Consider the following 15,517-nt stretch of genomic DNA (forward strand, 5'->3'; position numbering starts at 1 on the left):
CAAGTCATCGCTCTTAACCTACTGGGCACAAGATCTGTCTTTCACAGCGCTGAAGGGGATAAGGGAAAAAAGGAAATGGCCATTCATGTGGATAGCACGGTTCACAGTGTTATCCAAAGTTTGAGGTTTCTAAATAAATACAGAGGAAAAGTCAAATTCAACCAACGTTTTTTTGGAGGTTGCAAAGGACCATCCACTCAAAAGAGACAGACACAGGAAAAGAGAGGGCACCACAGTAACAGATGGACTTAGAGGGATTACACGATTCAGGATGGGGTTGTGACATAAATTCCCAAGAAATCCAGAAAAGAGTGTGGCGTGGAGTGCATCTCTGTCCGACTATTGGCCAGGAGGATTAAAGGGAGGATCTCAGCTGGAAAAGGTAAGGATCACTGACTCTCATCCTGGAGGAGGAACACAAGCGACGGATACTGAGAGAAAAGATCAAGAGGGTAGTGACTCGGAAAATCCGTTCAAGATGGAGCGACTAAAATCAAGTACTTAAGGAGCTTTTTGATTAAGGGCTTTTGATCAGGGCAGAGATAACAGAGCACTGTTGCTTTACAGGACTGTGAAAAGTGGACCTTTTTATTTCAGCTTGTATCTTGATAGTAACCTCATGTTTGACCTGAAGTACAACAAGGGACAAGGAAAATATCTATGGTAGGTAGTTGTCACTTTTTAAAAAAATAACTAGAGCTCTATTGATGAGTCAATCAACAGTACATCATTTCTGTTATCCTTACTTCAAAATGCTAGTTGCTGGTACCTGCATTTCACATTTCAAAATGCTTTTGTTAAGAGTTAAAGCTCAACTGAGTAGCTTTAGGTTTTGGACTGATGTTTGGATAAAATGAAGATTTTACCAATTGTAAAGACACACAAACCTGTCAATAGATCTGATAACGCCTTGCATCTATAGATTAGTTTGCACTATATTCATTATGGAATAAACTTTTATATACGTATATTGGTCACACTATACGATAAGCTCAGTATACGCTAAAGAGTAATGTTCTAAATTGAGAACAAATTGTATCGACACTGAAGGAAATAATAGTAAGGCAAATAGAAAAGAATATGTTAACAGATGCAGTAAAAAAAATACAGATTGTAGGTTTTTTCAAAATGTATCCTAATATAGTATTGTAGTTTCACTCAGGGAATCAATAGGTGTTATTCCTTTCATATGTTGTGTGCATTTTTATAATGTATATTGTCAGCTTTATTCAGATTCTAGAAACCCACAATGGCCAGTTTGTCAGAGATGTTGCTAGTATCCCCTGTTTAACTTATGTTCTGTTGTGTTTCAGGGTCTGGGGGCTTACATGCAGACATTGCATGAGAGAGAGAGAGCAGACATGGTCAGGATGCACTTCACAATAAAACACACCTAACACAAACAGATAAAAGAAGATTATCAGGGATTACTAGCAAAACATTAATTTAGATCTGTGGTCTATCCATAATTTCATCAAAAGAAAAGTAATCTCTTGTTTTTGCTCCCCTCGGACTTGTCTTCGACTCAAGGTCCCACAGTGGAGTTAATAATGAGTGGCGGGGTCAGGCCTGAGTGTGTTAATCAGCAGGAGGGGAGATATTAGCTGGGGTCACCGGATAGCACTAGCATTACTTATTCTTTCATAAGCCCTTCTTATAAACACAGCTGGAGAGCGTCAGTGACCTCAGGTAGCTTTGTGACTTTCAACACATTTATATGTCCCCATTGAAGACCCCATTTTTAGCCCTTTTAGTTTGATTTAAACATTTAATCGTTCTTTCTTGCTAGGAGATGGATTGGGTCTAAGGATATCCTCTCTCTCCTCTCTATTTATACACTTTTTACCCTTGCATTTTCTATATCTCTTTTGTTACAGTTGCATTGATCTTTTAAGTGAGCACAAAAGGGTCTGAGGTCAGGGGATGTACGGCCATCATTCACCACAGGGATCAATAGGAGGATATCACATTGAACCATTGAGTCCTTGCATTTCTCCCGGAGTGAACCTACATCCACCTACTTCCACCTTAATCCCCTCTTGTTCATTTTCCGTTCCATCTGTCCTTTCCCCTGTGTATCAACTTCAGAGCATCTTATCCGGCTCCCTCCCTCTCTCTCTCTCTCTTTATCTTCCTATCTTTTAATCAGGCTGTCTTTAAAGTATCGCTTTGTCAGCTGTGTTTGGTCATCTTTTGTTTAAACAGTTACATCACATTAATTGTTTTCTCTCCATCTAAACCTGGCAGCTCTGCACCTCTTTAAACCATCCAAAAACATCTGTCCTGCCCTCTCAGCACCATCTGTGACTGCAGTTATACCCTCTGCCCTGTCTGTCCTATTTCCACGAGCAGCATCTCCCCCCTCTTTGCCTTACTTTGTCCCCCCTGTCTCTCCCTCTCTCTCTCTGGCCTCGCCCTGCCTCCCTTTGCCCCTGCGTGGCCATGCTGGAGCGAATGTCCCGTCGCTCCCGCTCCCTGCTTTCCCTGACCTTGACCTCTCTGGCTCTGGCCCTCTCCATCCTGGCTCTCTGCACCTCTTACTGGTGTGAGGGCACCCACAAGGTGGTGAAGCCCCTCTGCCTGTCGCCCGTCAAAATGAAGAACTGTGGTCAGAACAACAGCGAGCCTTACACCACAGGTAGATGTCTTTTACCTCGCCACATCAAAGTGTTTTGTGCATCTTTGTTCTGCTTCCTGTTGCTTTATTGAGTTACTGTTACTTTAACTTCACTTTTAGTTACACTATTACAGACAAATTAGTGTATTTAAATGTATCTTAACACCCACTTTTTAAAGGAGCAATTTTCTCTTGTTATCAAAAAGCTCCCTCTTGGTTTTGACAATCAATACAGTCTCAATATAACAGCTAAGTATGCAGTCAAAGCAAACACATGCAAGTACTGATGAGCAAAACTTTCTCCATATATCTTTTGGAACATATTTACGGGCATTTCACAAGACATTTCTCAGAAACAGTGTGAGCTCATGGATACCTGGCAACAACAGTCTTTCTCAATAGTCAAAACTTTGTTAATAACCAGGCACCGCCTATTATTGCCACAGCTTACTCAGTTTTAGACAGATACTCTCAGCAGGATAATGCACCATTGTGTTGGGATATTTTAAGAATCTCTGTTTTCTAATTCCAATGAAACAATTGTTTTATCATTCATTTATTCATCAAGATAATTCAATAAGACTCAGGGACTACTTAAGGTTTTTTGTATGTAGCTTTCAATGGCATCTCACTGCCTTCAGCTGTAGCTCTTATCAAGTGAGTGAAAGCTCTCTTTAGTTTTAAAGAAAACAAAAAGCTTGCAAGTGGACTTCAGGATTGATAAAGCACTATCACCAAGATCAAGAATGAGCCTACATGTTGATGGACGAAAATGTTTCCCAGGGACATAAAGTGTCCCATGTGTTCAGTGTGCATATATGGTATATTTGATCACATTTTAGTGTGAGCGTCTGTGCATGTGGTCAGCTCGTTATTGTGTATTAGCTCAGAAGTCTTCCAAAATATGCTGAAGATATTAAATGCAGCTTTCTTGCATTGACCTCACCAAAACTTTGGCCTTGACTTTTGAACCTGATTACATGAGTATTGAATTTTAGCACCGTATTACTGAATAACCAGAAACAATACCTCGAAATAATCTGACTGGATAAACGGACATGCTCCTCCCCTCGTGATTTTCTCTGGTTTCCTTTTTAATCTCTTTTTGCACATATCTTCCCGCAGTGAACTTAATTATGGTGTAGTATTAATCTGCAGGGTGTGATGGCAGATCCCAGGTTTTAGGGTTTATTGGAAATTGGGAGTGAACACACTGGCTGCTGCCAGGTTTTTATTTCTCAACAGATATTCTTAATCCACAATGGGATTATCAGCTCTTACCGCATCAAAAAATCATCTACATGTCCTTTGTGTATTTGCTCAGAAATGTCTACCTTCACAGTGGTAGCTTTAACTGTCCCTTATGTTTTAACTGTAAACTGATTTACAAACACATGTGGCATGACATGGGGCTGGCTGACAAGCCTGCATGTGACAGAAGCATGTTACTTTTGAGACCATGGTGTGAGAAACCAACTTGTTTTGTGGTCATTATTTTCTCTCTCCGTTCGATCTCAACACCAAACAACAAGGTTTTGTTTTTTTCAACAATTTTCCATCAATGCTAAGCTGCAATGAAAAAGTGTATTTGTAATTCTCCTCTCGAACAATTCATGCGTCATGTTTTTTGCCAATGCAATTTTTAGTCAAAATTCTATTAGATATTTCTGATGCGTAAGGGCAAATGCAGTATGCACACCGTGTGTCCGTGCTATCATGCGTGTTTTTCGTTGAATAAAAAAGAGTAGAAAATAAACAATTATTCAATACAAACATCTCAAAATGAAAGATAAAACAGAACGAAAACAGTGAACATATAACATTTGACCATGACATTTTTTTTTTTAAACTATCTGACAAATAAAACACTATTGAAGGGCCAAATTACAGCTAACACAATTGTAATGTACTGTAAACACAACCTTCATTCTCCATAACAGGAATAACCAGCTACAGAAATGTACCTATATGAGTTTTTTTCTTACTGTCCTCCTCTTGCTGTGCTGTCCCACAGAGAGTCCCACTCAGAACCCGTACAACCGCACCCTGTCTCCGGCCAGGAGGGACGAGCTGGCCCGGATCAGACAGAGGCAGATGGCTAACGCAGTTCAGTACATCTGGGAGACAGGAGAAGACAAGTTTGCTTTTAGATACTTCCACACTGGCTTCTGGGAAAGCTGTGAGAAACATAACGATGGTGAGGCCATGCACAAATTAAATCACACATAGGTCACAATATTTATATGCTCTTTTATCTTTCTTAGATTTTCATTGGTTATTTCTGGTCTCACCTCTCTGCTAAATCTTTCCTGATTTGAACTCAAAGACAAATGTATTCTTTCTTCATTTTGTTCACATCTGTATATTTGTTCATAATTTGGTTGGCAGGGGAGAAATGTCGAAGTTTCATAGATTTAACGCCCGGAGAGACACAAGGTGAGTGTGTAATGGCTGAAATAATAATCTGTGAAGTTAGTATTTCAGCCTTATTTGAAAATATTTTTCATATGAATGTGGGTGTGTCAATTGTGTCTGTTTTTTTTATGTTGCAGGTGTGCTCTGGCTGTCAGTTGTTTCAGAGTTTACATACATCGGTCTGCTGGGGATGGGCTTCCTTCTGATGTGGCTGGAAGTTTTGTGTTCACATAAAGAGATGCACTCGCTAAAAATCAATGCCTATGCAGCTATCTGTACTGTGTTATCAGGTGAAACTCAGTTAAACATTTTTCTTTCACTGATTTTATAACCGCCTCATTCTAAATACAGCATTCCCTATCTGCTATGTCATCTTTCCGTAGGTCTTCTTGGGATGGTGGCCCATATGATGTTCACCACTGTGTTTCAGATGACAGTCATCGTTGGCCCCAAAGACTGGAGGCCTCAGTCCTGGGACTATGGCTGGTCTTTTGCGTAGGTGGCTGCTCTTTAGAGACATCATACAAACTTGTATTATTAACGAATGCACACACATATATTTGTTATTCCAATTTATGATGTCTCTCTTTCCTCTCTAATTATCCTAAATCTGCTAGTATGGCCTGGGTGTCCTTCAGTTGCTGTATGGGGGCCGCGGTGGTCACACTCAACTCCTACACAAAGACCATCATCGAGCTCCGCCGCAGACAGAGACTCCGTTTGGAGGAAGCGAGAGCTGCCACTCATGCTCCTTCCTATGATGAGGTCGTCCCCGGAGGCGGGCTGTATTCTGTCAGCGGCCTGTTGCAGTGTCCGGACGGCATGATTGACGTGGCGTGGGCCCCGAATGGCAGCGTGGTTGGAATGGGAAATGGAGATGTACCAACACTGGTTTTAGTAGGAGGCTGCGGGCCAGAAGGGTGCGAAGACTGTGAGAGAGAGATGGATGAGATGGATGACGCCATGGACCGAGTGGATTCCCCTTGTTAGTGGATCTTTGATATCCATCAATTTACAAGAGCCAAAAAACTTAAAAAGAAAAGACTCTTTAACCGAGCTTGAAAGGGATGATTGTGAGCAACTGATTCAGTTTTTCTTTTCTTCTTCTTTCATTTTTCAGTGAGGTTGGGACACACATTTTGCATTTGAAGGCCAGGGAAATCTATGCATAACAAATGACTACAACTCTGTGTCACACTGACATGCAAGATTGTTTCTGGGTATTTCTCAGTGCCTCATGGTAGAAAAGTAAATGTGTGTCTCTATTTGCAAAGGCAAATACATGTTTATATTGTTTTATTGGTTATTTATAAAAACACAATGTATCAGGTTATCTCAATTATCATTTCATAAATAGACGGGACAGATTTTTCTTCTCCTGTTAAAAAGATCCTCCTGTTCTTCATAGTGTATATATACAATATAATGTCATTTATCTGAGTGGGACATTCAACATGTTTCCTTTTTCAATCTCTTCCGTCTCTTGTGACAAACTTGAGATGCAAAGCACGCAAACCAGAGGCTACATCAAACACAGTTTCTCTGCAGATGCACAGACAAACACATACGATAGACACATAGCGGTAGAAAGATTACAGAGATTTTGAAAAGTCTGCTCTCTGATGTTGAACAGAAGATTATGTGTAAACCAGTAATCCCGAGTTGGATGGAGAGGAGGAGGAAAGCATGTGAAGGGATGGAGAGGTGGAGGGGGAGCAGGTTGTCGGGGGAGGAAAGTTGGAAAGAAATGAAGGCTGGCACGCACCCGCACACAAAAATCTGCACCGTGGAAACATCACACTTTCAGGGAAATATTTGTGTTGAATGTATATTTATACAGCCAACCATTTCTTAATAAATGTATCAATATGTTCCTTAGGTCTTTGTTGGTATACCATGTGCACCACTGGATTTACTGTATGGGATCAACATAATTGAAAACTTAAGGCAAAAAGCACCATTTTTTGAAAGCATATTACGCAGTGTGTTTCTAGGTCGTTGAAGAATTTACTGTTTTCTGGGGAAGACCAATAACTAGATTTTTAAGCACAGATTTATGAGAAAAACTTTAATGTATTTATTGTACAGTGAATACAGTACAACACGTTAACGCTACAACCTTTTGTAGACATTTCCAGTTCTGTAAAAAAACTATGATCAGCTAACAATCGTTAGGATACTTATTAATTGTTTATTATTATACAAATGGTTTTTATATGCCAAAAGAAAATTAATAATAACCACAAAGCTTATTCTTTTACCTGTAGAGAAATGTTAAATGCTACGCCATAATTGGCCTCTTTTAGCTTCAATATTATATAAATGAATGGACAAACATTAGTAAAACAATCTGACATAAACAAAACTTAATGAGTTGCCGCCAAGATTTTGCAGGAAGAGCATTTACAGAGGGGTGGAGTGGATCCAAGAGCAAGAGGGGGTTCGAAAGAGTTAAACGAGAGGGAATCAAATGGCAATGACTTTATTGCTTCGCTGGTTCATAGTGGATAAGACGCATTGCATTCTCATTTTCAATCACCCCCTTGATGAACTCTCCTTCAGCCAGTCGCTCTGAGGGAAAAAATAAATCAGGAGAACACATTAAAAAAGATTATACAGTAAGGAGAGCGGGGTAAAGATGAGGTTGAACTATACGTCTGTATCTTATCTAAGAAGTCCTGATTATCCCCTGTGTGTGTGTGTGTGTGTGTGTGTGTGTGTGTGTGTGTGTGTGTGTGTGTGTGTGTGTGTGTGTGTGTGTGTGTGTGTGTGTGTGTGTGTGTGTGCGCGCGCGCGTGCGCGCGCGCGTGCGCGCGTACATGTGCGTGTATGACAGTAGCATGCAATGCAGTAGAGTCATTTAAGTTTAATGCTGGCATAGTAAAGCTTGCATGACACATGGGATGCTGTAACTGGGGGGGAAGTGCCCTCAGGTGGATGTACTGCTTGTATTATTGTTAAGCCAAGCATCTGTCATCTTCAGTACCGGATGTAAGAACAGTTGCTGAGGAAAGGTACTAAGAGCTTAAACTGAATTCATCTTTTTCTAACATAGAGACGCAGTGGTAAGAACAGATGTCATGCACCACAGGGGCACAATGTATAGACACGTGTTTTGTTATCTTTACCGTTGTCTTTCTTTTCGAAGTAAGCCCACAGCTTGTTGGCTCTCTTCTCTGGTGTGTTCTCATCCTCTGGTAGCTTGGCCTGCTCCTCCTTGGGGATCAGCTTAAATATGGCCTGAGAGTGGGGTGGGTAAAGATTGGTGATAATGCTGCATCATTTCTCTCATACAAATAATGTACGGAAGTCAACACAGAAAATAACAACAAATGTGTGCAAGCCAATTATGTAGCAGCTTCAGCTGACAAAGCAATCCTGGAGACTCCATGTAGACTATTTTATACAAGTTCAATTAAACTAGTAAGAGAACAGGAGTGTCATTTCTCAGGGATATGCCACCTAGAGTCCAGCAGTTAAATAACTTGTAAATGACTGTGCATTTTATTTCCAGGCCTTGAAGTGTGTCCCACTTAAAGGCCTTGAAGCACTCATCTCCCACATTTAAGACACTTAGATTAACATGGATTAGTGCCAAGACTCAGGCCACAGGCCAAACACCAAGATGACATCTCTTTTCTCGCTGTTCTGTCCCTCCCGTTTATAGAATAGTTCACACAGTGGGCTCACAAATGACAATCAGGTACTGGTCACTTATAGATAATTGAATCAGATCTGTATCAAGTAGCATACTTTCAATCAAAGTAGAGAAACTATTTAAAGGGGCAATTTTGAATAAATTGGCCTTATAATTTGGAGGCATTTACATGCTCCACAGAAAGATAGTCCATTGATATTGGTTTTCATTGGTGGGTTTCTAATGTGAAACAAGTACTTGAGGAAGGCAGGACTTTTATTTGGTTTAGTGTACTATACTACACTGATGTTGTAGATTATCCTACATACAAAAACAGATTTCTTTAAAATACCTACGATTTGTCGGATTTAGCCTTTCCCTCTGATTATTTCTGCCACTGCCTTAAAAATACACTGTATTAAGACTCTTTCCTAAAATAATCTACCATATTAGTGTAGTATAGTAGACTAAACTGAGAGAAAAGTCAAATGAATGAGAGAGAAGTCCTGCCTTCCTCACTCTCACGTTTCAAACTTTAAACCCACCAATGCAAACCAATGTCAATATGTAATAGTATTGTTGTTGTCTAAGCATGTAGCAGATCTATTGTGAACCCCTTCACAGAGTGTAATTCTAGTGTTGTCTGTTGAACTTTTGTCATTTTTGCTTTAAAATGTAGCTTTTTGGCGCAGTGGATCTAAACGTGATGCAAATGGACTCAATTGGCCAAGACTTAAATCACATTATTATCCCCAGCTGGACACTCGTCTGATCCGTCTAAACCTCTTACAATACTAAAACATTTGTCTTAAGGTAAGAAACTTAACCACCATAAGACTGAGTTTGGATTGTATGAAAACAAAGGGTAACTTCTATTTTACAGTAATTACTTCATGAATCAAAGAAACATGGATTAGACTTAGGGATGACGAGCAGTCCCTATTTAGGAAAAGCAACAAGAGTAGTGTTGTTTAAGAATAGGATTGCCTTCATAATCACAGAGATTATCAGGCTCAAATAGACACTCTAAATGGGCTGGCAATTAGTACTGAGACCTACATACTATCAAAAGGAAGGCCATATTCCAAAAAATAGCAATTCATCTTATAGGATCTACCAGGAATACCAAGAAAACTTGACAATAAGATGCACCCAAATATAAATCTCCAAAATGATTTAAATCAAAATGACCAGAGATTTACAAAAGATACCTCACCTAGCATAATAGTTCAAGAGAACTAAACATTGTAAACTTAAAAGGTAGTATAGACTACAGGATTATAGTATTAGATTGTACGTCAAGTAATCCTCTTGTTTGGGCTTTCGGTTGTCATTGACAACTGAATAAAACATTTCCCTGAAGACTTTGTTCAACAAAACAGCTTACATCTCTGATATTCTTTGCTTGTAGTAGCAATAAAGATGAACATAATGGTCAAATTAAATAATATTTCTCTCTTTAGGACTCCTTGCCAGCATAGTTAGAACTACTCTCCAAAAGATCAAATGAATGATCAGAAAGATATCTCAAAAGGCAAAATGTCACTGCATGTTCCCCCTCACCTGGCAGATCTCTGTCACTTCTGTCTTGTTGATGTATCCGTTCTTGTCCACGTCAAACAGCGAGAAAGCCCACTCCAGTTTTCGTGTCGTCTTCCCAGTAGAGGTCATGTGCAGTGCGATGATGTACTCCTTGAAGTCCAAGGTGCCATCGTCGTTTGTGTCAAAGGAGCGAAACACATGTCTTGCGTAGCTCTTTGCATCGCTGTCAGGGAAGAAGCGGGCGTAGATCTGCTCAAACTCTTCTGGTGTAATGCGTCCTGTTGGGCACTGCTTCTGAAAGTTCTCGTACCACTGGGAGATCTCATCCTCAGTGAAGTGTGTGGTGAGCTTCAGGTCCTGCAGGATCTCCTTTGATAATGCGCTACTGGTTGAATTTCCCATGGTAGTTTTTCAGGGTCAGTTCTCACTGGCAAATATTTGCCACTGGAGTTTTACTTCTCCTGCGCCACCTGAACTTCTCCTTTGTTTTAACAATTTCTTCTCTGGCTTGACCTCAGCTGTTGATGTTCAAGGCCAAAGAGAACAATGAAAAAAGAATTAACGCATATGGTAAAGTCCACCCATGAAATAAGTTTAATACATTACATTTCTGTATCAATAAATGGCATTGTGAGGATTGTACGGAAAGCTTACCTGTGGGTTGTTTCGACAGATGATGGCTGATGATTTGAGTGTGCGTCTCAACAAGTAAGACAGTAAGAGATAAGGAGGGCAGGGGGAACGCACGCCTCCCATGGGCGAGAGGGTTAATTCTGTTAATGCGGGATTTAAGGTGGCTGAGCCTACTTTTCTTTATTGGGTCTGGTATTCTAGAAAGATCTACAGTATATGAGATTGTTGAGACAATTCTTTGTTTATTAGTTATAAATAATATGATTTCTGAGATAGGTCTCGCATCCAAGAAGTTAATAGTTTAACTTGATATTTGGATACTATTCTATATTTATTTTATGCATTTCACTGTGCTTACAATCCTTTTGATGAATTGAGAAGTATCTAAAAAGCTACAAACCTAAACATTACTTCTTTAAACTGACCAGAACATATGCAGACATGTTGTAAATACAGTTCAGGTGTTTGTTTTTTTAAAGCTAGCATTTGCTTCTTCACTGTATGTCTGCTTTTTCAGTAGTGGCCTTTCAATGGGTTTAGTTGACCACTGAAAACTAATCCAGACTACCATCTGTCCAGGCAGTTTAACTCCCCCTCACCTTAAATCCCACCTACGCCCCCTCACATCGACGTCACTAAAGGCATTGTAAATTACCTCCATCCCACGTTAGCTATGATGACCTTTAACTTACATTTTGTCCCTAGCCTGGGTTTTGCTGGGCAAATTGTTTAAAAGTTGTGCCTGCCTTTTCCTACGCTGCATAATCTTGTTTTTACAAATTCTCCTTCTTTCTTGGTCCTTGATTTGAATTTTCCCTCCACAAAGTGTATTGTTTTTTGTACCAAGTGCTTCCTGTTATTCGTACTAACTGATTCACTCATTAATTTGTCTCAATTTTTACTGATTTGAGCATTTCTACCCATTTCCTCAGATCCAGTCCTTTGGGCCTATCTATTTATGGTTGCATCCTGATCATCACAGCCATCTCCCTACATGAGGCATCACTGTCATCATCACATCAAACTCACTTTATAACACTTTGGCTGACACATTTACATCAGCAGTCTATTTCCTTTGTGTATGCTTGGATTAGACTGAATTATCCTGATGTCCTTCACTCTTGTTTTTGAATAACTCAATAGCTCAGGTGGGGGCGTTTGTACAGGGATCATTTTACTGAAACAGGAAAGATGAAAGCAGAGTAAAGCTTTTTGGAACACTGTATGATTACCTTTCATGTCTTATTTATGCAGCAGGATGGTCTTTGCTCCATAAATATGCTCATGAGTCCATCTATTGGATTACTTCTGACCCTCTGCATCCCACCCAATCCAATCCTTAGCCAATTAGCATCATCATTATCACTTGAGTGCTTGCCCAATAGAATTACTCTGTCACTCTCTGACACCTGACCTGTACCCTAGGCTCGACTAATTGCTAGAGCTGGAGCAAGCCGGGATTTGAGGTCCCTTTGGAAATGTTTTCCCTTCCTATGGTGAAGGTGAGGGTTCATATAAGGTGGATGTCTTAGCACAATCTATAGCATCTAAGCACAACAATGACACTTTTTTTAGTAGGGAAATTATGAATTATTCAACGCAACAATTTATTGCAACAATAAATAGGATATATATTTACTAAGCAGGCAGTAACATGTAATACTTATTTAAATAGTGCAAGTTGTAAGTGTAAATGTAAGTTTATTGACAGAAGAAGCAAACACAGCTAGAGATATCTGCAATTAGGTCAATGACTGGCATTTGGCAACATTCCAGCTGGCTGGGCAGCATTACAGCCAATTATGTGGCGGAATCAAGCTTCAGCTGCATTACACCGTAGACCTGCGAATCACCTCAATGTCAGCACTGACATATAAACTGTAAATCTGCCTTGCTCAGGGGAATCAGAACAGGCACTGTAATCCACGCATGTATGCACTTGGTATATTTGTAAAAGCTGTATGGTTATTTCCATATTAAACAACGAGATAAAAGCTTGGATTTCAACATTCCTCAACAATGTTAATAAACTGTTAGTTATATTTAATCCCAATGGTATTTCAAGCTAGTCATAGGATTACATACTAAAATACTCATTTCAATGTCTTAGAAGTAAAAGCATGGATGAAATACTATAAAACTTGCTACCAGTGACCACAGAAATGGGAATGTCTAACAGGAAAATGCTGAAAAAGAAAAATTCGCTCTCAGCCCAAACAATGCCTTGGTGGGACCCGACTCAAATCCTAAGACTGAAAGAGGGAGGAAAAGAGGAAGGGAGTTGTTCTTAGATAAATATCTGGTAATGGGTTATAATGATGCTTAATGACAGACAAGCACTTCCTACTGAACACAAGGAAAGAGAGGAACAAACAAACGGTGACAACAATCTTGACAATTGTGTCAACCATCTTGTGAGGCCTCAGGTTGTGACGTATATGATAAAGGTAACAGCTCTCTGGGCCCCTGCTCACATTTCTACACCCATTGTCCAGAGAGAAAGTCTGCAGCATTGTTAAGGCTTTCACTAAAATCACTTATATGGACAAAAACAAATCTAGGAATTTAAGGGATTCAGAACTGAGGTAAGCAATGCTTTCATTTTTCTATAGACAACATTTTAGTTTTTATAAAGTTATCGATATTAACATATTGCCTTTGCAATTAATTTGCAATCCATATTAAGGGTTCTACCCAACTGATTAAACACTAAAGATATGCATCTATGGTAAACGTGATCTTGATTTTAATTTTGTTTTCAATACTATTTTACTATTATTTGTGTTATAAAGAGTAAGGCCGATTGCAGTTCCCTGAATTGAGGCGCAGTAAAGTTATCATGCAATCTTTTATATTCAGAGAAAAAGGTCAACTGTCGTTTGACCTATTTCTGGTGTTTGACATTTAAATGACTAATAATGAAATACCATTATTATTCTGTTTTTTGTTAGTCATTACATACTCATGCTGTCACAACCACATATATCTTTATTTTCAGTTCCATGTGGAACCCAAAGTTCCCAAAGATTCTAACTATAATAAGGACATGATTTGAACATTTCCTGGATGTAACTGTAACATTGCTTACATAAAAAGTAAAGTTCCTCTAAACTTAAAGCAAGTAAATACAAAAGGGAATCTGGATTTTTAGAGCTTTTTTTAAACAAGACTATGTTTCATGTTGTAGGAATAAGAAAAAAGAAGAAGCTGCATGCAAAGTCACTTTGGGACATCTGAAAAAAGGAACTAGAACAAACCATGACAACCAAGATGGAAACGCTTGATCCTTCAACTCTATCCGATGTCACCTCTACTGTCAGCTACGACCCTAAATCTGAGACGGTGACCTTACCAGGAGGGGTTGTGTCGGTGGCGGGCATCACTGTGTTGACAGGTGGCGTGGAGCTGTCTTGTGGATCCTGCATGCTGGCCTTTGGATTTTGGGGAACACTGATCGGCGTCAGTTGTGTAGCAGTGGGGCTTTGGGACCAAATGAACCTCTCTAAGGGAGGAACGTCTCATTTATTGGGGCTCGGATTAGTGATTCTGGCCCTCAGTTTTGTGGTGGTGGGAGGTGTGGGGATATTTTATCTCCTGACAAAGAAGAAGAGAGAAAACACAAGAGCGGAGAGAGAGGATGGAAAAGAAGTTCTTGTAGAAAGTGGAAGGGTAATTAAAAAAGTCACAGTGTAATAAAGAATAATTGACAGGATATAAGAGAAATCCATGAAAACCTGTACACAAACCTGACTGATCTGTAAACGAGTGGTTCCCCAAGGTCAGGTTAACTCACCCCTTCATGTACAATACGTGATACTCAAACTTTCATAGCAATGGTCGAAGCTGAATATTTATCCATTAGTTTTAGCTTTTGTTTCAACCATTCATGTACTGTAGTAGCCTACTCCTTGCTAACCATCTGCTAGCTCTGTAACTAGTTTGAGCAATTTCTATCATATGATTACATTTCAAAGTTGAAAATGTGTTTTGGTAATCAAGTCATAATTTCTACTTTAGATTTAAGTTTCTTTTAATTTTTAAAAAATAATTTAAGCTACTTCACTATGTTTGCATTTACCCGTTGGAAACAGCGGTCACCCTCAGCAACACTCTATTAATAGCACTTAGTATTAGCCAACCCCTTTTATACTGTTTTTCAATTGATGTCTGTATTTTGTTATGTTGTCATGCTGCAATTTTTAAACATGTAAAATGTAAGCAGACCATGATATTTATGCAATAAATGGGGTACATGTAAAATGGTATGTTCTTTTTTGGGGAGAGAGATGGAGAGATAACATGTGGGTGCATATGAAATGAGCAAACACCTTTCTGCAGAGCTTGAACCTTGAACCTTGAACCTTGAAACCTAAGGTTTCACTGGGATAACTGGTGAAATAGAATATTGTTCAAACATTAAATTGGACATGGCAGGATAAAATGTGTTTATGGTTTGTTTGTTACTGTGTAGCTGTAAAAGCTTAGCTGACATTAGGTTGTAAGTTATTGGAATTCGTAGGTCCAAGTGAAGACCAACAGAACAGAAACCAGCAACATTAAATAACAGAAACCAAAAGAGAGCAGAGAAGACCGGTGTAAATGTGTTCGTACCTCCATCTGCTGGAATTAAAACGAACTGTAGACACACTACAATCCTCTCTTCGCTCTCACAA

General features: G+C 39.5%; 3 protein-coding genes across 3 annotated transcripts; 2 read left to right on the forward strand and 1 right to left on the reverse strand.

Annotated features, from left to right (window-relative positions):
* Nucleotides 1–409: 409 nt before the first annotated feature.
* Nucleotides 410–6,868, forward strand: si:ch211-149k23.9 (germ cell-specific gene 1-like protein). Its single transcript, XM_063879241.1, has 7 exons — nucleotides 410–663; nucleotides 1,314–2,638; nucleotides 4,632–4,814; nucleotides 5,006–5,053; nucleotides 5,170–5,322; nucleotides 5,416–5,527; nucleotides 5,650–6,868. The coding sequence occupies exons 2-7, from the start codon at nucleotides 2,443–2,445 to the stop codon at nucleotides 6,020–6,022; spliced, it is 1,065 nt and encodes a 354-aa protein (XP_063735311.1). The 5' UTR covers nucleotides 410–663; nucleotides 1,314–2,442; the 3' UTR covers nucleotides 6,023–6,868.
* Nucleotides 6,869–6,908: 40 nt separating this feature from the next.
* On the reverse strand, nucleotides 6,909–11,008 carry rcvrn2 (recoverin 2). Its single transcript, XM_063879258.1, has 4 exons — nucleotides 10,866–11,008; nucleotides 10,233–10,729; nucleotides 8,161–8,272; nucleotides 6,909–7,603 (listed from the first exon to the last, which is right to left on the reverse strand). Exons 2-4 carry the CDS (start codon nucleotides 10,611–10,613, stop codon nucleotides 7,515–7,517), a joined length of 582 nt encoding a protein of 193 aa, XP_063735328.1. The 5' UTR covers nucleotides 10,614–10,729; nucleotides 10,866–11,008; the 3' UTR covers nucleotides 6,909–7,514.
* Nucleotides 11,009–13,246: 2,238 nt separating this feature from the next.
* Nucleotides 13,247–15,104, forward strand: LOC134861791 (transmembrane protein 100-like). The gene is made up of 2 exons (XM_063879261.1): nucleotides 13,247–13,429; nucleotides 14,032–15,104. The coding sequence occupies exon 2, from the start codon at nucleotides 14,103–14,105 to the stop codon at nucleotides 14,535–14,537; it is 435 nt and encodes a 144-aa protein (XP_063735331.1). The 5' UTR covers nucleotides 13,247–13,429; nucleotides 14,032–14,102; the 3' UTR covers nucleotides 14,538–15,104.
* Nucleotides 15,105–15,517: the final 413 nt, after the last annotated feature.

This window comes from Eleginops maclovinus, chromosome 3 (assembly GCF_036324505.1).
Source record: "Eleginops maclovinus isolate JMC-PN-2008 ecotype Puerto Natales chromosome 3, JC_Emac_rtc_rv5, whole genome shotgun sequence".
NCBI lineage: Eukaryota > Metazoa > Chordata > Actinopteri > Perciformes > Eleginopidae > Eleginops > Eleginops maclovinus.

Excerpts from the sequence above, each read along its gene's own strand:
- si:ch211-149k23.9 (XM_063879241.1), top strand. The coding sequence starts at position 2,443 with ATGCTGGAGCGAATGTCCCGTCGCTCCCGCTCCCTGCTTTCCCTGACC. Across the intron at positions 4,815-5,005 it reads CTGTGAGAAACATAACGATG|GGGAGAAATGTCGAAGTTTC; the intron begins GTGAGGCCATGC and ends TTTGGTTGGCAG. Across the intron at positions 5,054-5,169 it reads AACGCCCGGAGAGACACAAG|GTGTGCTCTGGCTGTCAGTT; the intron begins GTGAGTGTGTAA and ends TTTATGTTGCAG.
- LOC134861791 (XM_063879261.1), top strand. The coding sequence starts at position 14,103 with ATGACAACCAAGATGGAAACGCTTGATCCTTCAACTCTATCCGATGTC.
- rcvrn2 (XM_063879258.1), bottom strand. The coding sequence starts at position 10,613 with ATGGGAAATTCAACCAGTAGCGCATTATCAAAGGAGATCCTGCAGGAC. Across the intron at positions 8,273-10,232 it reads AAGTGACAGAGATCTGCCAG|GCCATATTTAAGCTGATCCC; the intron begins GTGAGGGGGAAC and ends CCCCACTCTCAG. Across the intron at positions 7,604-8,160 it reads CTTCGAAAAGAAAGACAACG|AGCGACTGGCTGAAGGAGAG; the intron begins GTAAAGATAACA and ends TTTTTCCCTCAG.